Source organism: Patiria miniata, unplaced genomic scaffold (genome assembly GCF_015706575.1).
Source record: "Patiria miniata isolate m_02_andy unplaced genomic scaffold, ASM1570657v1 HiC_scaffold_22, whole genome shotgun sequence".
Lineage (NCBI taxonomy): Eukaryota > Metazoa > Echinodermata > Asteroidea > Valvatida > Asterinidae > Patiria > Patiria miniata.
In genome coordinates, this window is record NW_024037061.1 from 8,578,762 (window position 1) to 8,600,792 (window position 22,031).

Consider the following 22,031-nt stretch of genomic DNA (forward strand, 5'->3'; position numbering starts at 1 on the left):
CATATTTGGAAATGACCATCTTTCATTGTTTTCTTCAAAATGACAGCATACCAGATACAAAAGAATAATTTCACTTTACCCCCTTTTAAACTTTCACTTTAACACCTCCCCCCCCCTTTTTAACTTACCGGTGACCACAAAATAATAAGCACAGTTAATGTAATAATGCATGACAGACACACTCAGGATACCAGACCAAAATGCCTGCATTTACAAGATGTTCCATCCCAAAAGTAGTTTGGTTGCAGTACTCCCTGCTACATGTATAACAGATTCGAACCAGCCAACCGACCCCGGCAAGCTCGGTGGTCGAGTGGTAAGACATCTGCACTAGAAAGTAGGTGGTCGTGGGTTCGAGTCCCACTCGAGTGATTTTTTCCAACTTTCACTCTTTTTTTTCTCCCAATACTCAAACACTGAGTCTATAAAATACGTCGGTGAAGGGCAAAACACAATATTGAATCCAAAGATAGCTGCTGAACGTAATTGATCCATAATTATTATAAGATGGAATTTTGCGTCGGGATAAGTAAATCAAATTAGGTTTTGCCCTTATAATATTAATGCGGTACCCACTGCTATGTACATCAGATTCGAACCAGCCAACTGATCCCGTTAGCTTGGTGGTCGAGTGGTAAGACATCTGCACTAGAAAGCAGCGGGTCGTGGGTTCGAGTCCCACCCGAGTGATTTTTTTTCCAACTTTCACTCGGGAGGTAACACACCGAGTATCCAGTGTTTAAACATCGGTGAAGGGCAAAAACCTAATTTGATCCATAATTCCACAACTAAATGAACAATTACATTTAAAATTGTATGGCTACGTTACACATTGTGAGTTCAGAGAACAAGTTAACATAAACGACAAACACACACTTTTATTGCACGAAAACATCACCTTGACGTGCCCGCCTCGGATGTTGCACTCTTTGGTTTTGATTTGGTGGCAACAGTCTGAAAGAAATTGTGAAATCAGCAAAATTATGCCAAGGATTATTGCAATGGTCTTTGCTGGTGCCAGGGGGGGGGGGGGGCAGCCTAGTGTGCTCTTAGTACCTGACCGACTGACTAACTGACCGACTGACTAGCTGTCACATGAGAATTATACTGGTTACCTATATCACAGACTGACAGTCACATGTGACTTAGACTGGTCTAGGACCAACTTACTACGAAGCTTGCCTATTCCTGTATGTCCTGTCCTGTGTGTCGTCTATACCACATTTGCATTACTCCGACACCACTTGTTTCATGTACTTTCATATCTCGCCTACGTCGCTAAGAGAAAAGAGGCAGAGACATTACTACTGACAGCTAGAGACAATTACAGTCGAGTCTCGTTAAAACAAACTTGTTCGGACCTAGCCAAATTGTTTGTTATATCGGAATTTTGTAGTAAAAGGAACATTAGTCCCATTCATTGTGCATATAAATGCACAGTCAGGACCAAGGCTTTATGTTTGTTATAACCAGAATTTTGTATTAACAGAGTTTGTACTAACGAGAGTCGACTGTAAATGATTTCTTTATGTAACCTCTCTTTTAGTCAACAGAGGGCGCTATCCATCATTACTAGGGCACACTGGTAAAAAAAAATTACACAGTTAGGCCAAAAAAAAAAGTCTCCGATTTCTGGTATGCGCGCGCGTCGCCGTAGCCATGTGCGTTGGCAAAATGAAAAAGTTTTTTTTTCAATGAAAGATGATGTCTCAAAACCGCCAAACTCACTGGTTTGACTGGAATCCTGCTGCTGCATAATTTTATATATTTGCACTAAGTTTAGTCGGGCACCATTTGCAGTCATCAGCCGATATTTAAAGCAAAAAAATCAGGTAAAAAAACAACAAAAAGACGCGTCGCCGCACCACTTTTTGGGCAAGCTCCATACCAGAAACCGGAGACTTTTTTTTTTGGGCCTTATACTTCCATTGGCAAAATTACTGTCACTTTGTGGCGATTTCCTTTTACCTGTTCTTTGGAAGAAAATAATGTCAAAATCAAATTTTGGTTCCTTACCTGCATTTCTCGGCCCTTTGTTTCCACAGGTAGTGCCAAGCAAGCAATCACAGCAACTAATGCCACGCCTCCATAGATGGATATAGCCAGATGAGGAGACACGCCCAACATGACCTGTAATCAACAACAGAGGGCGCCAGTTAATGCAGCCAGAAGGGGATTCATCACTGGCAGTGTTGGAAAACACTGGCTTTTTTCAAATACTGCCCCCAATTTACCATATTTAGTTAGTCCGCATTTGTTTGCAATCGATTACACAACTATAAACGGGTACAAGCCAGCTAGACTGGCTCCCTAACCGTACCATATTCCCCTCCCCAATGTCTATAAATTGCCCTGTTTCATCTTAAATGGAGTCAGGGAACCAGACTACAGGAATATTATTGTTTTTCCTGGTTTCTATAGCATCTACAAACCCAAAACGTCAAAAAAGTCAGTTTAACAATATTTGCTATATATTACCAACCCCACAAAATCCATCCATTTCTGAAAATTACAGCAAAAGCATATGATGTATCTTCCCTAAAGGGAAAATACAACATTTGCAAACATCAAAAAATAAAACTATCAAATCATTTTGAAATACCTTGCTGGACGGTTAGTAAATGACAGTGTAAAGCATCCTGTAAAATCATGGCACCTGGTAACTGTCATTTCCCAAAAAAGTGGTGATTTTGATACAATTTCCAACGCTGATTGGCCGATCAGCGTTGGAAAAAACTGGCTTTTTTCAAATACTGGCCCCAGTTGACCATCGCACTTGTTTGCAATCGATTACACACCTATGAACGGGTACAAGCCAGCTAGACTGGTTCCCTGACCTTACCATTCCCCAATATATGTAAACTGCTCTGTCCTTCTGAAATGGAGTCAGGGAACCAGACTACAGGAAAATGATTGTTTTTCTTGGTTTTTATAGCATCTACGAACCCAAAACGTCAAAAAAGTCAGTTTAACAATATTTGCTATATATTACCAACCCCCCAAATCCATCCATTTCTGAAAATTACAGCAAAAGCAAATGATGTATCTTCCCTTTAAGATGCTACCCCTTTGGGGGCGCCCTACCACTTATTTGAAGACAGTTCAGTCGGCTACAATGTGATGACTTCTATAAGATCGTGATGATATATGAAGTAATGATTGGGACCAAAGCTTGCTTACCTGGGCCACGAATGGAGTCAAGAGAGCTCCAATCCGAGCCATGGCACTGCAGGATCCTACACCCAAGGCTCTGGTGGCTGTGGGGTAAACCTAAAAATATGAATCACATATTAAAAGTTGGTAAGTTTCCTTTTCAGATATTTTTATCAAAGGAGTGTGGGATAGGGAGATTCCCCCCCCCCCTTGATGGTTAATCATAAACGCTGCAAGCTCCTCCCTACTCCCACAACCTACATTGTGTAGCAGGTGTCAATCAATTACCTCAGGTGTGTAGACATAAGCTGCTTGGAATGCACCTGATATAAACCCTCTAGATGCAAATAGGAAGACAGTCATTAATGTCCTGTACACAGACTACCCCCCTCCCCACTGCAGCCCCTCCTCTCCTAGAACCTAGCAGGTGCCAATCAATTACCTCAGGTGTGTAGACATAAGCTGCTTGGAATGCCCCTGATATAAACCCTCTAGCTGCAAACAGAAAGACTGTCCTTAACGTCCTGTACACAGACTAACCCCCCCCTCCCCATGCAAGCCTCTCCCCTCTCCTAGAACCTAGCAGGTGCCAATCAATTACCTCAGGTGTGTAGACATAAGCTGCTTGGAATGCCCCTGATATAAACCCTCTAGCTGCAAACAGAAAGACTGTCCTTAACGTCCTGTACACAGACTAACCCCCCCTCCCCATGCAAGCCTCTCCCCTCTCCTAGAACCTAGCAGGTGCCAATCAATTACCTCAGGTGTGTAGACGTAAGCTGCCTGGAATGCCCCTGATATAAACCCTCTAGCTGCAAACAGAAAGACTGTCCTTAACGTCCTGTACACAGACTAACCCCCCCCTCCCCATGCAAGCCTCTCCCCTCTCCTAGAACCTAGCAGGTGTCAATCAATTACCTCAGGTGTGTAGACATAAGCTGCTTGGAATGCCCCTGATATAAACCCTCTAGCTGCAAACAGGAAGACAGTCATTAACGTCCTGCACACAGACTACCCCCCCCCCCTCATGCAAGCCCCTCCCCTCTCCTAGAACCTAGCAGGTGCCAATCAATTACCTCAGGTGTGTAGACGTAAGCTGCCTGGAATGCCCCTGATATAAACCCTCTAGCTGCAAACAGGAAGACAGTCATTAACGTCCTGCATAAAAAAATAAACACAGAAGTGTCAAGCATTAAAGGGAATATACAACATTTGCTTTTGCCGTAATTAATTCTCAGAAATGGCTGGAACTGGGGGGGGGGGGGGTAGTATTGTAGCAAATAATGTTTCACTGACTTTTTTAAAGTCTTGTGTTCGTAGATGCTGGAAAAACCAAGAAAAACAATCATGTACTTGAAGTCTGGTTCCCTGACCCCACTTAAGATTAAACGGAGCAATTTATAGACGTCGTCGGGAAATTGTAAGGTCAGGAAACCAGTCTAACTGGCTTGCACCCGTTCACGGACGAGTAACCAATTGCAAACAAAATGTGGACTGAATAAATTTGGTAAATTGGTGGCAGTAGTTGAACAAAAGTCAGGTGGCCGACCAGCGTTGGAAATTGAAACAAAAATTACCCTTTTCTTGAAAATGATAGCACACCAGGTGCCATGATTTCACAGGATGCTTTAGACCATCATTCACTAACAGTCCAGTAAGGTACATGTATTTCCAAATAATTTGGTAGTTTTGTTTTTTGATGTTTGCAAATGCTGTATATTTCCCTTTAACACATCATTTTTAGTGCTGCATGTAAAAGGTACAAGGCCATATAGTACCAGTGGCCCCATAATTTCAATTTTTTTCTATTACTGATAAATCAACCAATAAATATCGATACAAATGTACGGTTCTGGGTAAACATGCCATGCGGTAAGGGAAAGATATAATTATTATCTTATAAAATTTACTTACATTGACGAGCAAATGAAAAGTAGAAACACAAAAATTGCAAAAAACAGGAACTCTACTGCCATTGTCTTCTTTCTGCCCAACTTCTCGATGATGACGAATGTGAGGATGATACCTACAAAAGGAGAAATTGAAAGACAATGGGAGACTTGTGCGACGGTTGGTGGTAGAAAACATAGCAGTCCTTTTCTATTGTTTGACTCATGTTGAACATGCGCACATCAGCTTAAACATGGCGTAGACAATAAGCCATTTGCGAGTAACCTATACCCTTTGGGATTTACATTTGAAAAACATCTGGTACACTGACTTGTTCAGAATGCTTGGCACATTTTAACTTTGAATTCTCCAGACCAAAAACGCTGTTGCTAGTCACATGATTTGGGGCAAGTTCTTGCATAGTTGCGTATGAGACGCTCAGCACCAATACATTGTTCACAATGGGTGAGAATGGCACAAAGACACCAGACCAGAGGTGGGAATATGAGGATCTGCCAACATAGGGCTGGCCTAGAGCACTGGAACGGCAACCCGTTGGTCGCAGGTTCAAACCCTGCTCCAGTCAATTTCTTTGTTCAACTTCCTAATCATTACATATGCACCTAGTCAGTTTTCCTTTTTGTTTTATTTGAGTTAATATTTGTGAGGATAAATTATGGATGCAAAGCTACATGTATAGTAGACTTGTGACTGACTTCATTCCATTTCGTTTCAATCCAAATTTCAATCTTTCAATCCAAATTGTTGTTGAGACACTGCCTAACATACACATATCTGGTTTGCGCTAGTAAGCAGAAGGTCATTGATTCCAGTCCCACCCGAGCAGGCCTGTGAATTTATTTCTCGTAACCTCTCAGACAATACAGAGTATACAGCACTTATGAAATTACAGCAAAAATTTAAAAGAGGGGCAAAATCGAGTTTAACATTTAAAATACACATACCAGGAAACTCGGCTAGTGTAGTCCACAAGAGAAGTACGTAATCGTTAGTTGTCAGGGATTTGCAGGCATCGAAGCATTCAAGTTGCTTTTGAGATTGGCCTTCCGCTAAAAGATATGAAACAAGATAAATCATTATAAAGAGTAGTCAATTTCACACAACTGTCAATGATACATGTATTATCAAATGTTAGGATGCCAAGATGAGATATTGTTTGATTTGAATGCTGTCCAAGTTGACATCGAATGACTTGCTTTCAAAATGAAAGGCGCGTAGCCAAGTGGTTAAGGTCTATGACTTGTGATTTGATGGTCATGGGTTCAGATCCAGCTGCTATCAAATGTTATGTCCCTGGGCAAGCCACTTAACCATAACTTGCAGGGAAACTTTGATAGATACCAACTTGATGAGCCATATTCAATATTGGCTTGAGACAGAACTGATTTTAACTTACAGGAACAAGTATTTCCGGTTGCAAACAGCTCCGTGCTCATCAAGACAATTCCATAGTAAGCGAAAGCATTCGCAAACCTGGGCAATGAAATAAAGGAAATGTACAACAATAACTCAAACAGTATCGGATATGGCTGACCCCGACAAGCTCGGTGGTCGAGTGGAAAGACATCTATACAAGTAAACAGGACGTCATGGGTTCGAGTCCCACCCAAACTTGTAAGCTTGTGAAATTTTTATCCTAAACCCCACACAAGTACACAGTGTTTATGAAAGAAGTTCCGTGAAGGGCAAAACCCAATTTTGAATTATGTAGTTGAACTGGAGAAGTACATGTAAATGAGATGCTATTTAGGTGCTGGAGAAACCCAAGTAGGATTGGTGTTAGAGTTGAGTTAGAGCTGGGTCCTTCTCTTGAAATTACGCTCAGCCCAGCTCTTTACAGCTGGCTTAGCTGTATCTATTTGGAACTAAATTTCAAGGCACTCCATCTTTTACACAGACACCACAAGCAGTTTTTTTTTGTACCTCAGAAAAAAAAGTTGCTTTAACCCTAACCACCCTGAATCCATTAAAAATCCATACCTATGTTTTGGAGTATTCAGTGAATTCAGGATACCTCCATATTGAAAATAGAGGGATCTTGATGGATTCAGGACTGTAAGCCTAGCGATACTCCATGATTTTGATGGATTCAGGATATCTCCATACTGAGCAGTCACCAACACCTACATTTTTGTGCATGACACAATAGGTGGATTTGGTGGATTCAGGATACTTTCTAGTAAAAGTGCTCAAGGGGTTAGGGTTAATCAGTGACACACCTCTATGCATGCTCAACTATTAACACATCCATGCCATGAAATAGTGCCTAAGGTTAGCACAATTTTCTGCCATAGTTAGCAAAACTTTTCTGCTAACTGTTAAGCAGCGCCAAGAAATGTGGCCATTTCCAGATCAAATTCCATGTTCACTGATAGCATACGGGTGACAACACGCGCGTCTGCCCAATGCCTTAATGCATGCTTCGTTACGCATATCATACTTAAGTGGAACCATGTCAGGCTTTTGTCGGACATTTGGTTTTGCTACCTTGGCTGTGATTGGCCAAAACATCAATTGGTTGGGCACAATAGACTGCTCGATTCTACATTTAGGTTTAGGTTTGAGATTTTTTCTAAAGACAATGAGCGTAAGACTTCTTAAAACTCACCAAATGAACAGCAGTAGTACGGTCGTTATTCCCATCTCTTTGGTTTTGAAGAGATCCGCATAGGAACCTCTCTTAACCTGATGATGTAATTGCAAGTTGGAAAAAACAATGTCAAATCTCAAGATGACAATCTTTTTGTCCAACTAACTGCAAACGTCATTACTTTTTTCGATTTGAGATTACCCAGGTATGGCGAATCAAACAGAATGAAATTACCACTTACATGTCCAAACCACTCACACTTGGTTTTTTTTGGAAAACGATCCAGTTCACAGTTTAAACTTATTCCCATTCTAAATTTAAATGCACTGCTATGCATATGACTTTTTGCAAGCAGAAAGGACATTATAGAGCATGGAGCATGCTTTGTAAGTTAAAAAATTTGCCATAGTGACGGAAATCTCCAAGCATCTGCAAACATTCGCCTTAAAATGCATGCTTTACATTAGCACAGCTTTTTTTTTATTCGCTTTGTGTAAAAGTACTAGTCTGAGTATCACCCACTGTGCAACAGAGCCTTCTACGTAACCAACATCTGATATACATGTATGTGTGTGTGCATGCAAATTTCATGTGACCTAGCGCACCAGCCAATTGGAGTTGACTGTAGAAATTGTTACGTCAGTTCGAGCAGAAATTCAGCCTAAGCTGCAACTGGGTTGGGTGTAACAACGAAGAACTTGTACTTACCGGCACTTCTTCAATCTTGAGTTTACCGAGTGGCATAGGTTTGTTATTCGCCAAGGCAACCGCTTTCAGAATTTCATGAGCCTTCTGCTGGTTACCACATGCTACGTAGTACCGGGCACTCTCCGGTAACCACTGAAAATGATAATACATGTAATAATAATAATAATGGGTTCTTATATAGCGCGTTTAATCAAGATCAAATTGCTTTACATTATTATTACCCCTGATTATTGGGCCAATTAAACATTCCAAATACTATCTCAGCTCCCTGGGGATTATACAGCTTGATGCAGCCTGTTAGGCGCAAGGAAGCTAAATCAACCACAATAACCATCTCTGCCCACACAGGTACCCATTTACTCCTGGGTGGAGAGAAGCAATGAGTGACAAAGTGCCTTGCCCAAGGGCACACGCACCATGACCCCAGGCTGGACTCGAACCCACGACCAGCAGCTTTCCCTACAGACCACGAATCCTGTGCCCTTAACCAGGAGGCCACAGCAATGATCCAGTCAAGACCCCAATTACAAATAACAATGGATCATAAATCAAAGAAAATGACTGTAAAGAGTTTCAAAAATAACCCTCCCAAAACATAGTTCTGGTGCTGTACCAACTCAGCTATCTAGCCTTATTTTTTAGAAGTCTCCACAGTCGACGTGGTTAAAGGGAGAGTAGACCATTTGTCATTGGTGCAAATTTCATTTGTTTGAAGCAACAAAAGTGCTCAAAATCTTTAAGACGGGTGCTTAATTTTGAGAAAACTCAACATTCTGGATCTCGATTTCAATTCAAAACTTGCTTTAATCTCGACACAATCTCGAAATCAGCATTCGGGACATGATTCTCATTCAGTCAATTGTTGCTACGTGATGTCACACACTGAATAGCAACCGGGCACGTGTGCGTCGTGTCAACACGCTTGCAGCTTTCATTTTTTTCACAGCTTCGCCCAATTACAAACCAACTGCCATTGAAAATTTCCAAAAATGTGTCACTTTGACACATCTTTGGGAATGACCTTCTTTAATGCTTTCTTCAAAATAATTTCACAGGGAGTTTAGTAATAATAGACCATTATCATGGTGCAGCCATTTGACTTTTTCCCATTCAAATCTATGTAACCAAAGCGAGGCTGGCAAGACAAATAGTCTGGTTCCTTTTTGCACAAAAACATTATCATTCAGTACTTATATTGGATACAGGAAACATGACTGAAATGGTGGCAGCATGATAAAAGTCTATTAGGCCGATTTAGTGATGGCATGAGCTGGCCTGCACATTCCTATGAACTGTGTGGGATTCTTCTTTCAACACAGTCAGCATTGTTTGGACTGTTCCCATCTCACGAGCTGGAATTATTGTACCTTGACGAAATATAATTGCATTTTTCAGACTCCATGACTGCAGCGGTATGCATCAATGGAAAGCCGATGAACAATCCGTTCCAATTCAATAACATTGACATTGCTCAAGTTCACAAGCTTATTAAACATAATAGCCAATTAGTTTTGGATTACTTCTGTTAGGAATGAGAGTGCCAATTTAAAAACGGTCTGGAAATTTGATGGAAAGTATCTTGAGTGGAACGTCGCTACACCTAACACTGCTATACCGAACATTCGGCTATACCGAACATCGTCCTTGGCTCCCGATTTTTGTCCACTAAACGTACCGAACATTGTTGTTGAAAAATGTCAAGAGAAGAGCGACAAGTGGCTATTATTTCCCCAAGGAATAGAAGGGGAAAGCCACCCATTGCTGTACATGTAAGAAGTAAGCTAAAAAAACTGTGGAATTACATAATTCAAGAGTTGGCACGTGTTCAAAGTCATCTTTCAGTAACTACCAGGGCGTGAAGTTCTGAAGGGCGCTATTTATTGAAAAGTGAGTACCAGAGCACTAGGCAGCTTAAAATCGCTATAACCGAATGATTGCTACCCAGTATTGCGAACAATTTCTGTGGATCACACGATGTTCGTTATCGCGGTGGTCCACTGTACTTCTTTCTATACTGATAATTCTTTCTTTCCGATTAAAAAAAATCTGAATTCAGACAAAAGTTTGAAAAATGTCAAGCCTATTCTTTTGACAAACGCTTGATTATCTAATAAATTAATCAATTTTTAAAAGTCAGACACAATTTTGGCTGTGGAAAAGTTTTCCTTTTTGTTTTTGAGTGTAATCATGCCGCACAATCTTACCTTACAACTTAAGACGAAGATTAAAACTGGAAAAGCTGAGAAAAGCAGAAGATAATGCCATCCCAGCGTTGGCATGACAATGAGAGCTAGGAGGACCTCTACAACAGTACCAAAAGCCCAAAAGACCTGTAGATTGGGAAAAAGAACATATATTTATCTATAGGCCTACATATTTAAAATCATCTCATAAACATTTGAAAATCATCTCAAGGAAGTTCGGATGCCGTTAGGTATGGGAAAATCCACTCTTCGGCAGTGCAAATGCCTGCGCTCCCCCCCCCCCCCACGTCAGCCTTGAGGGAAAAGGTACAGCTTGCTCGGGCCCTAGTCATATCCAGGGTACTGTATGGTGCCACCACCCTGTCGATGAAGGCAGCTGACATCAAACGCCTAGACAGTTTCGGCCGAACCATTTGGCGACGCCTGCTCAACATCAAGTGGAAAGATCATGTGACGAATGAAAGCCTGATGGAGATGATCGGCGACCAGTGGTGCTTCAGCAGTAGCACCGGAACGAAAGGCATCGTGGTTGGGCCATGTGGTTGGGCAGGGCGACAGGGCGGCAGCCAGAGTTGTAATGACTCGAGTCAATGACTCGACTCGAGTCCGACTCGAGTCACAATTTTTGGTGACTTGACTCAACTCGTGTCCCTATGGGCAAATGACTCGACTCGAGTCACTGCGAGCACATGACTCGACTCGACTTGAGTCCCTCATCACAATGACTCGACTCGACTCGAGGAAGGCTAATGAGACTCGAGTCCCAAAAATAAAAGCAAAACTTTGCGAAACATATTTGCAATGACTTACGCCGGTGCCGGTTTTTGTTCACGTCACGTTTTAGAATGTTCGTGAATAATGTATACATAGTTTGATCAGTGTCCCCATTAGTTGAATGGTGATCAGCTGACGCCCCCTTTTTATTTTCATTAAGAGGCAAATGTGGTGTCACCACATGCAGTAGCCCGAATGTAAAATTTAAAAAGCAAAAAATGACTTTCTCTCTTGTGTTTATTTATTGTATAGTGCTCAAATATTTGTGACTTGAATTGACTCGAGCTAAATACTCGACTCGACTCGACTCGACTCGACTTCACACTGTGACTCGACTCGACTCAACTCGACCTTCTTGACCTAATGACTCGACTCAAGTCACTTCTTTAAAATGACTCGACTCGACTCGAGTCACAAAAATCAGTGACTCGTTACAACTCTGGCGGCAGCTGTTGTGGATAGGATGCCAGAGGGATGTCGTCGCTCTGTGGGCCGGCCAAAGATGCGCTGGGTGGACAACATCCGAGAAAGGTCAGGGTGTGACACCAACGAACTGAAAACAGCAGCACTGGAAAGACGGGCTGTGGTGGGAGCGGAGCCAGTGATCCCAACTGTGTATAATTTGAGGAGATCACGGGCAAATGCTTGTATCTATTGAACGATGATTATAATGGCTGTTTGTCTGGTTGCAGCAAGAGCCTGAAAAATGAAGGTTTTGTGTCGCTTATTGATGTAGAGTCGCTCATGGGTGTGTTACAGGGAACTGATTTTGAAGAAAAAGGGAAGGGGAAACTTTTTTTGGTACACAAGGTACATACAATGAACACTCAGTCTTCGTGAGCGTTATGCTATGCATGGATTCAACACGGTTGGGAAACTATTAAAGGGAATTTCAAACACTGCTCTTTTATGTTTGAATTACTCAATTGTATATCGTGAGCGGTTTTGGAAACTTGTGAAATAAAGGGGGGGAAAAAATAAATCACAGATGTTGTTCAAATGTCTGCCTATTGTATGCCTGCTATTGTATTTTGTCATCAGATCACTGAGCAATAACCACGTTGGTTTGAATAAGTCTAGGCTTATTGAAAATATGGTGAGCCAAAAGGTCAAATGAAACCAACAAGGTGCTTCATCAAAATGAAATAGCGCAATCACTTCTCAGCTGTCACATGGAGAATACATGCCAAATTCATTTGGATAGTTTAGAATGCGCTTGTGGTGCAACCTTTGACACATCCGTTTTGGGTAAAAAGGATTGTAAACGGTAAGAAAATGTCTGATGTCTGACTCATTTTATTATTATTATTATCAATGGCTTATTTTATTATACTTTCAAGGCCAAAAGGCTGAATCGCAGTTTAATTTTAACGCACATTAAAAATCGTTATGTTAAAATTACCAAGTTTGGACAAAAAGACAGATATAGACAAACATCTTTCCAGATTTTGGACAAACAGACAGATGTAGACAAACATCTTTCCACATTTTGGACAAACAGACACATCTAGACAAACATCTTTCTAGATTTTGAACAAACAGACAGATCCTAGACAAACAACCTTCAAGAATTTGGACAAACAGACAGATCTAGACAAACAAACTTCCAAATTTTGAGCACACAGACAGATGTAGACAAACCTCTTTCTAGATTTTGGACAAACAGACAGATCCTAGACAAACAACCTTCAAGGTTTTGAGCAAACAGACGATCTAGACAAACGTCTTCCAGATTTGTTGCTAACAGTCAGATCTAGACAAACGTCTAAGTTTTGGACAAATAGACAGATTTAGACAAACAACATTCCAGATTGTGGAAAAACCGACAGATCCTAGACAAACAACCTTCAAGATTTTGGACAAACAGACAGATTTTGACAAACAAACTTCCAAATTTTGGGCAAACGCACATATCTAGACAATCGTCTTTACAGATTTTGGACAAACAGACAGATTTAGACAAACAACTTTCTAGATTCTGGACAAACAGGCGGATCCCAGACAAACAACCTTCAAGAATTTGAGCAAACAGACAGATCTAGACAAACATCTTTCCAGATTTTTGGCAAACAGTCAGATCTAGACAAACGTCTTTCCAGGTTTTAGACAAATAGACAGATCTAGATAAACAACATTCCAGATTTTGGACAAACAGACAGATCTAGACAAACTGTTGTCAGGGTTTAAACAAACAGACAGATGTAGACAAACAGTTTTCCAGATTTTAGACAAACAGACAGATTTAGACAAACAGACAGGCATGTATGAGCCAACTTACTGCAGTAAACACCACACACATTCCTCTGGTCTTGGAAGGCAGAAACTCAGTATACAGTGTTATTCTGTGAAGAAAAGAAAAAAAAATGCAATCTGCATGTAGTCGGAACCCTACAAAATTCCAGTGTATAAAAGCATGCAACTGATCATGATAGCAAAACCACTGACAATTGAGAAATACAATCACCACATGTAGTGTCAATAGAAAGTATTTTTGTTGGAAGCAGTAACCTTTATACCAGGCTGGCGGGTACCGGTACCTCAGTAAATATCTCTGAAAAGATTTCCCAAATGTTGGCCTTGCAATGAGTTCGCAGTACGTTGCACATGTGGCAAGAAATCACTTTTGTGAGCTTTTGTGGTTCTGAAAAGAACCGGGGGAGTCTTGTTGATTTTATGCATAACATCACTATACAAGTTAACGCATATCGTCACCGTTTTCACAAAGAGCCACATATATGTCAAAAATTACCATTTTTGATTTCGAATTTTTTTCTTCACTATTTTGCTTTAAAACATTGTACTTAAACCATTTTCCATTTGGAAAAACACATTGAACAGAAAGGGCCAAAATGTAGGAAACTTGAATTTCGTTTTCACGATGAGACACATACCGGTATCTTTACTGATTAATTTTCACTAATTAACTACTGTATTAATTCTAATTACTGGGTTCATGTAAAAATTCAGCCCTCATAGAATCGGAATTGAACGGGAAATTTCACTTTTCATCCAGATCGTAATTAACTTTAGTACCTCGATCTTAATCATCAATCTCTACTTGTACCTCAGGTGGCACATCTAGTTATTTGAAGGCCGTTTTGAGGGTGAAATCTGATGTTTTTGTTGGGCAATGTTGGGTTTTTGGGTCAAGAACAGAATTGTGTGGAGCGATGGCAGCAGGTTAGCTTGGACCCTACTATCACCAGATCATGTCCGAATGTTAAGAAGGCGATAAGTTGCGTCCAAGTTACTCAGACTATACCATAGACACCTAATATGATGAGAGGCAACATCCTCTCATCTTCTGGGATTTCTTCGTGTAAAAATCTGGTATTCATTAAATAGCTTTTCAAAACACAGAGCCCGACTGCCTGAATTTTGTATTCATTTTTCTTTTAATTATTTGTTTTTCTTTTCTTTTTCTTTCTAATGGGTTCCACACAGCGTTGGCGGTCATAACTTTTTTTTCCTTTGGTTGGGAGCCCAAAATGAAGGTCGGTCGGAAATGAGAACCAAAGGAATACATATCAAATCCTTTGTGGTCAAAAGGACCCCATGTAAACTGGCCAAAGCGCACAGCCAGATGACCTTGGACACATAGAGATAAGAGCTCCCGGGCTCTGTGTATATACAGTAGTGCTGCCTAGCACGTGTACAATAAACAGACCCTACACGCTGAGCCATCATATTGAGCAACGGCAAATTTTATTGGAGTTTAGATGTACAATTCTTTAGTAAATGAATACACGCTAGCCTAAACCTTAACCAATCACAATAAGGGTTATATTGTTGGAAAGCTGACGAGACGAAGAAAAATGACTCGAGAGATCTAAGCTCCCAGGTGGCGCTATTTAACATTATGATGATGTTAATGGACCAGTTCTTGGCTGAACGCGTGGTTTACATGTACCCACAAAACAGGGAGATTTTTGACTGAAAATGCAATGTTTAACATCAATTCGCGAATGAAACTCAGTGTTTTATTCAGTTTTTCTTTCATTTTCAGAAAGAGTATATTGTTAGGGTCACACTGTAGTGAGATCTAAGGTATACCCTGTCGAATAATGAAGTGGTGGCGACAGATGTGAAAAAAGGCCCGTTTTTAATGATTTTTTCGCCGCGTTCTCTCTAGGAGGTTGCACATAAAAACCGGCCCGGTGGGTTAGTTCCCCAAAGGAATTCATATGAAAAAGGATGCCCTTATGCAAAAAGATTACTCCATGACAAATAGCTGACACAATGTTTCAAACAATTACTGGAGCCTCTGTGAGTTCACAATGATCCTGGGCCCAGATGTTTATTTTAATGAGGGGATTTTATGACATGCCTGCATACCAAATGTACGCATACAAAGATCGTTCGCTGCGAAAGCCATACTGATATCATATAAATTCCTACAAAATGTAAAGGGAACATCAATTTTACTGTTTGAATAAAAACTAATGATGTTGAAATCATTATTTTGTTTTGACTTACGATTGAGGAACACCGCCAATCCCAAAACCCACCAAACCTCTCAAGATGAGAATCCAGACGTACGTCGGAGCAAAGCTGCTGAGTAGACCGTGATAAAACAGCCAAGTGGTACAGGCGATTAAACCCTGGATAAAAAATATAAAAAGCAATCAAAATCTGATTAATTTATAAGATGGAATTTGCGTTGGGGGTGATGTAAGCTCAATACTGGGTTTTGCCCTTCACCGACATGTTTTTATAAACACTGTGTACTCGGTGTTGTCCCGAGTGAAAGTGAGAAAATTTTTTACAAATTACTCGGGTGGGACTCGAACCCACGACGTCTGCACTAGTAAGCAGGAGGTCATGGGTTCGAGTCCCACCCAAGTGCTTTGTGAATTTTGTTCTCACAATCACTCGGGACAACACTGAGTATTCAGTGTTTATAAAAATACGTCGGTGAAGGGCAAAACCCAATATTGAATTCACAATCTGATTAATAAGTTTTGCTATTTTCCAGGTTTGCAGCATTGCTAGAGTTTCTAGCAACATGACTTTGGGCGTGATCCCTGGCTACATTAGTGAGGTACCTTAGTGAAAAAATCGTGACACAGTGGACAAAAGCACAATTTTTTCACCAAAGCATCTCCATGGTATACCTTTTCGAAAAAAAGACGGACGCAAACAATTGGATGATGGGAAGGGCATGTATGACGTCATTATGACGTCATCAGCTAATTATTACATGAAAAAAATATAAATTGATAATAATCTTCAGAACTACAAGCATTACAACAACAAATGTGGTATCAAATTAAAGGAGACAGCAAGCTCTTTCATTTGAGTGGTATGTCATGGGGATGGAATATAGTTAAGGGCGTTTTTGTGGGTCAAAAAAAAAAACTGTTTTGGTCAAAAGACATGTTTTTTAGGTCCGAAAATGAAATAAGGTTCGTTAATCCGAAGATTTGATGCAATAGTCTGAAGGTTCATTACTCCGAAGGTTCATCAGTTTGAAGGTTTATTGATCCGAAGGTTCGATAGTCCGAATTTAGAATAAGGTTAATCAGTCCGAAGGTTCAATAGTCCGAAACGAAAATAAAAAGACCGCGGGAACGGGGGGTGCTGTGGGTGCTGCAGCACCCCAACTTTTTGGATTGGGGTGCTGAAATATGCTTCAGCACCCCCTACTCCCGGGCAAAAATGTGTTCCAGCCAGCAGTGTTCTACGACGTTGAAATTGCGCCGCTGCGCTATACATTATGCTTGCTCTAAAAATATCTCCTTCGTTTTGTTCGTTTCTAGTTTTGCCGCGGCTAAGCGCGGCGCTTCGAATGTCTAGAACAAAGTAACACTGTAAAATATCAGGAGGAGGTATTTTCTAAATTTTCAGGCAGTGCAGAATCGATATTTCTCTCAATGTATCTAAAATCATGACATGTCTATGATATTTCCGCCATGATGGAAGCTTTGACCCGAAAAAAATAACCTCGGCCATGACAATGGTGGCAAAGTTGATTATGCTTGCCATGATTTTTTTCATTCGATCTTTTGATAGGGGCAAAGTTCATACCTTTCCCCTGAAAGTTTTCTTTTCATTTAAAAGTTTCATTGACGTTGCTAGCATTCTGTACTCAACATTAACAAATATCAAAGTTCACACACATCCCAACCTAATAAGAGTGGGACGGGCTTCCATTGAAACTAGTTCCAGTGTAGTTTCGTTTTAATAAAAAAGCTATTCATGTGTTACCCTTTGCAAGTTTTTTCTCATAAAAACTCAGTAGACCGATAAATCCTTGCCTAGCCCCAAACTTGCCACCTACCGATCATAAACATAAAGATGCATTTAGTCTGTTAGTCTTTTATATTTGCCATTCCCTGTAACAAACAAATAACACTGCAAATATATCAAGAGCTACATCGTTTAGGCCTATGTGAATATTTTTATGAACAGAAATTCACCCGCTTCCAGTGGAACCATTTTGTTTTAACTTGAACCAAAAAACACCCTTTCAGGTTTTATAAGTTTAAGTATATACTTCAGTATATTTCATCACAGTGCATCCAGAATCCAACATTTTCAGGGGCCTTAAAGCAGGCCCCTGGCCCTGTGGCCCCACGCCGTAAGGGCTCGGAAAATAAAACAAAACATACACGACGGAATTTACTAACTGTAAGAAAGCAGCCTAGCAACAATAATATTTACATGCGATGTCATGCATAATAATACAATTCTTTGTCCAGAATTAAATGGAACAAAGAATGGAGATAAAAATACAGGGTTTTCGACTTTTCTGTACAGTAGAAACGTTATAAGAGCAACAGTATATTCTAAACAAAAAAGTGAAATAAATTGTCTTTATAATTTAAAAAAAAAAGTTTGCTAAAAAAGTCATATGAAAGTGGCCAGGAAACGCCTCATATTGCACCACAGAGCATCCATATTCCAAAACTTTTAGGGGCCCTCTAAGCCACGCAGTAAGGGCTTTGCGCTCCGCATTCGCATTAATTTTGTCCGTCCTTTAGAAATTCCAGCACCCCCTGGCAAAAGTTTGTTCCAGCGGGCTTGAAAATAAGGTTCAATAGTCCGAAGGTTCGATAGTCCGAATTGACAATAAGGTTCGATAGTCCGAAAAGACTCTATGATGGTCCGATGGTCCGAATCGACAGTAAGGTCCGATAGTCCAAATCGACAATAAGGTCCAATAGTCCGAATCAACAGTAAGGTCCGATAGTCCGAAGAGTCATACTGACGAACCGTATTGCCCATTCGGACAATCGAACCTTATTCTCAATTCGGACTATCGAACCTTTTTCTCAATTCGGACTATCGAACCCTATCGTCTATTCAGACTATCGAACCTTCGGATTAATTAACTGTATTCTATTTTTGGACTAATGGGACCTTCTGACTATCGAACCTTCGGATTATCGAACCTTCGGACTATTGAACCTTCGGACTAACGAACCTTTGGACTAATGACCCTTCGGACTAGAGAACCTTCGTACTATCGGGCTGTAACCATTACAAACACAATACTAGTGCAGCAAGTCATGTCCTGCAGTTTGTAAAGGTTTTTAGTTTGGGACGTGAACAAGACAAACAATTATCCATGATGCACAAGCACAAGTGTGTTTCTCGATTAAATGCACCATCCTTGTCGTTGATGGACCGTCTATCCTATTGAAGTATCCATCAGACATCATCTTCTGTGTGACACGAGCAGAGCATTTCTGAAGGTCCACTGTGTGAGTAGTTTATCCTTTCTTGTTTCCACAAAGCTGGATTGCGACTGAGATCGTGCAAATATATAATCTTTAAAAAAGCTTCATCTGTAATCTTGTTTATTAATTATAAGAGATTTTGGTAAAAATGAACAGAAGTCTTTGTAAAAATTGTAGATATAATTCATCTTGCGTAAAATATACCTTTGCAAGTTTACAAACTTCCACAAAACGTATTATTTTGCAACATTGGAACGTATAATTGGTTTGAACATTCTACCTTTTTATTGCTTATGTGAACTGTTACTATCGTATTTCAGGACAGTCATCATGGATTGGACTGCTTGCATTATCTGCATGCAAACTACACCAGAAAAACTACGTTGTCCACAAAAAGGTTTAAATTGTAACGCCAGAGAAGTATATGCTCAATTCCTGGCTAATGTTGAAGGGTTTAGGGCAATAAATGCATTGCCAGTTGATGTAGAATACGGAGCCGAAGGGACAGTAGAAACTTTTGTGGAAAATAATGCCTCGTGGCATCAGTCCTGAGGTAACATTTATGAGATAATCATGACGTAAGACATTGCATTTTAACGAATCATTGATCACAACAGGGGATAGGAGCGAGGGTCAAATGTACATGTACATGTATACATGTTTAATTTAATACATTAAATTAGAAAACATCCCTCATTTTATCAAACTATTTGTATTTAAAGCTTTTAAAGAACTAAGAACAAAATTGGCAACTGCACTGATTTCCTTGATCTCAGAAACATATATTAAATGTAAAAAAACGATCCATGGCTTATTCCTAACTAATATCTCAATTTTAATGTATAAGTGTGTAATAATTAGCCGATGACGTCATAATGATGTAATAAATGGCCCTTCCCATCATCCAATTTTTGTATCCTACCTTGTTTTCGAAAAGGTAAACAATGGAGATACTTTGGTGTGAAAATGGTGCTTTTGTCCACCCGTGTCACGATTTTATCACTAAGGTACCTCACTTTTCCGCTTATCTTTGGAACAAGTTCAAACATTTAAGATACTAATAATCAATTACAAAAAATCTTTTGGCATAGAATTTGAGCCTTTCTCTCTGACTTAAAAACAACATCTCACAATACCACATACTGTTTGCATGTTAAAACAAGGTGTCAAAGTGACTTCCAAAAATCCATGATTTTAGCCGAAAAAACAGGTCTTTTGACCAAAAAGTTGTTTTTGACCCACAAAATCACCCTCAACTATATTCCATCCCAATGTCATACCACTCAAATGAAAGATCTTGTTGTCCCCTTTAATTTGATACCAAATTTATTGTTGAGATACTTGCAGTTCTGAAGATTATTATTAATTTATATGTTTTCATGTAATAATTAGCTGATGACGTCATAATGACGTCATACATGCCCTTCCCATCATCCAATTTTTTGCGTCCGTCTTTTTTTCGAAAAGGTATACCATGGAGATGCTTTGGTGAAAAAATGGTGCTGTTGTCCACTGTGTAACGATCCTTAGCATTTTTGTTACTAATGTACCTCACTACATGGCATATAAGGGTGTGCTGCCAAAATGGGGAACCCCCAACATAGGGCTGGATAGCCCAGTTGGTAGAGCACTGGAACGGCAATCCGGAGGTCATGTGTTCCTTTTGTGGTGCACTGTTTATTTGATAAGAATAATGAACACCCTTTTGATTCAAAATGATCTTATATTATTATTTCCACATTACAGTTCAACCTTTAAACCATAAATTACACAAAAAGTAGAGTTTGCGGGAAGACTGGGAGGGACATTTGAATGCATTTAACTGACGACGCCTGACGCTCAAGCCAAGACGCTATGGGCAAGTACACAGTCAGAATGAAATTAGTCGTGTACGCTTCATGCCATACACGAATGAATCAGTATGCACACACGGCATGTCCTTCCCACCAGGGCTGTCCAAAGTGGTCATGTCATCTGACGTTCGGGTATGGAGTCTGCAGACTGATTTGACAAACTAATTGAGAAGCCATTAGTGGGATAGCGCCATGCTCATACACGCGCAGGTGGTACACAGGCACTGAGGGATCATTTTACTAATAGGGTTTCTCATTTGCCTTAAATCAAAAGTGCATATGACATGAATTGTGAACTGCCAGATAAGTCTAGTCATATTTATTTTAACCCCCCCCCCCAAAAAAATGTTGATTAAAGGGAATATACAACATTTGCAAACATCGAAAAATAAAACTACCAAGTTTTTACGAAATACCTCACTAGGATATTGGTAAATGACAGTCTAAAGCATCCTGTAAAATTATGGCACCTGGTGTGAAGTCATTTTCAAGAAAATGGTATTTTTGTATACATTTCCAACGGTAGTCGGCCGACCACCCTTGGAAAGACCTAACTATTTTTCAACTACTGCTCCAACTTTACACTTTTTTCAGTCCAAATTTTGTTTGCTATTGGTTACATGTTCATGAACGGGTGCAGGCCAGCTAGACTGGTTCCCTTACCTTACAATTTTCCGGCATCTATAAATTGGTCCATTTTATCTTTAGTGGAGTCAAGGAACCAGACTACTTGAACATTTTTGTTTTTCTTGGTTTTTCCAGCATTTTCGAACACAAAACTTTAAACATGTCAGTGTAACAATATTTGATCTATTATACTAACCCCTCAAATAGTTCATTTCTGAAAATTACAGCAAAAGCCAATGATGTACATGTACATTCCCTTTAAAATTGTCCACCACTATTACTGTACAGTCGATGCAATTGAATGTACACAAATATGCCTAGTGTGAAACTGCCTTAAAAGCAGAGTATAGACCATTGTCATTGGTGCACTTTCTTTTCATTTAAAACAATAAAAGTGCTCAAATCTAAAGACGGGTGTTTAACAACTAATCTGATGACAAGCTCTGTGAATGCTGTATATTTCAAGAAGAAATATTCTGGATCTCAATTTCAATTCAAAAGTTGCTGAGTCAAGACACAATCCCGAAAT

At 40.1% G+C, this 22,031-nt stretch overlaps 1 protein-coding gene across 2 annotated transcripts in view; it reads right to left on the minus strand.

Moving 5' to 3' along the window:
- Window positions 1-755: 755 nt before the first annotated feature.
- The window catches only part of LOC119730770 (synaptic vesicle 2-related protein-like), a 41,598-nt gene continuing 20,322 nt past the window's right edge, over window positions 756-22,031 (minus strand). Inside the window, exons 6-17 of one of the 2 annotated variants that reach the window (XM_038203797.1) lie at window positions 15,817-15,941; window positions 13,619-13,682; window positions 10,567-10,692; window positions 8,363-8,494; window positions 7,673-7,749; window positions 6,461-6,537; window positions 6,009-6,113; window positions 5,068-5,179; window positions 4,072-4,153; window positions 3,181-3,270; window positions 2,017-2,130; window positions 756-954 (exon numbers count right to left, since the gene is read on the minus strand). In XM_038203797.1, coding sequence (XP_038059725.1) covers window positions 895-954; window positions 2,017-2,130; window positions 3,181-3,270; window positions 4,072-4,153; window positions 5,068-5,179; window positions 6,009-6,113; window positions 6,461-6,537; window positions 7,673-7,749; window positions 8,363-8,494; window positions 10,567-10,692; window positions 13,619-13,682; window positions 15,817-15,941 — 1,164 coding nt within the window. In that variant the 3' untranslated portion in view covers window positions 756-894. Of the gene's footprint in view, window positions 955-2,016; window positions 2,131-3,180; window positions 3,271-4,071; window positions 4,154-4,229; window positions 4,312-5,067; window positions 5,180-6,008; window positions 6,114-6,460; window positions 6,538-7,672; window positions 7,750-8,362; window positions 8,495-10,566; window positions 10,693-13,618; window positions 13,683-15,816; window positions 15,942-22,031 lie in introns of both variants that reach the window. The other variant, XM_038203798.1, reaches the window with a different exon arrangement.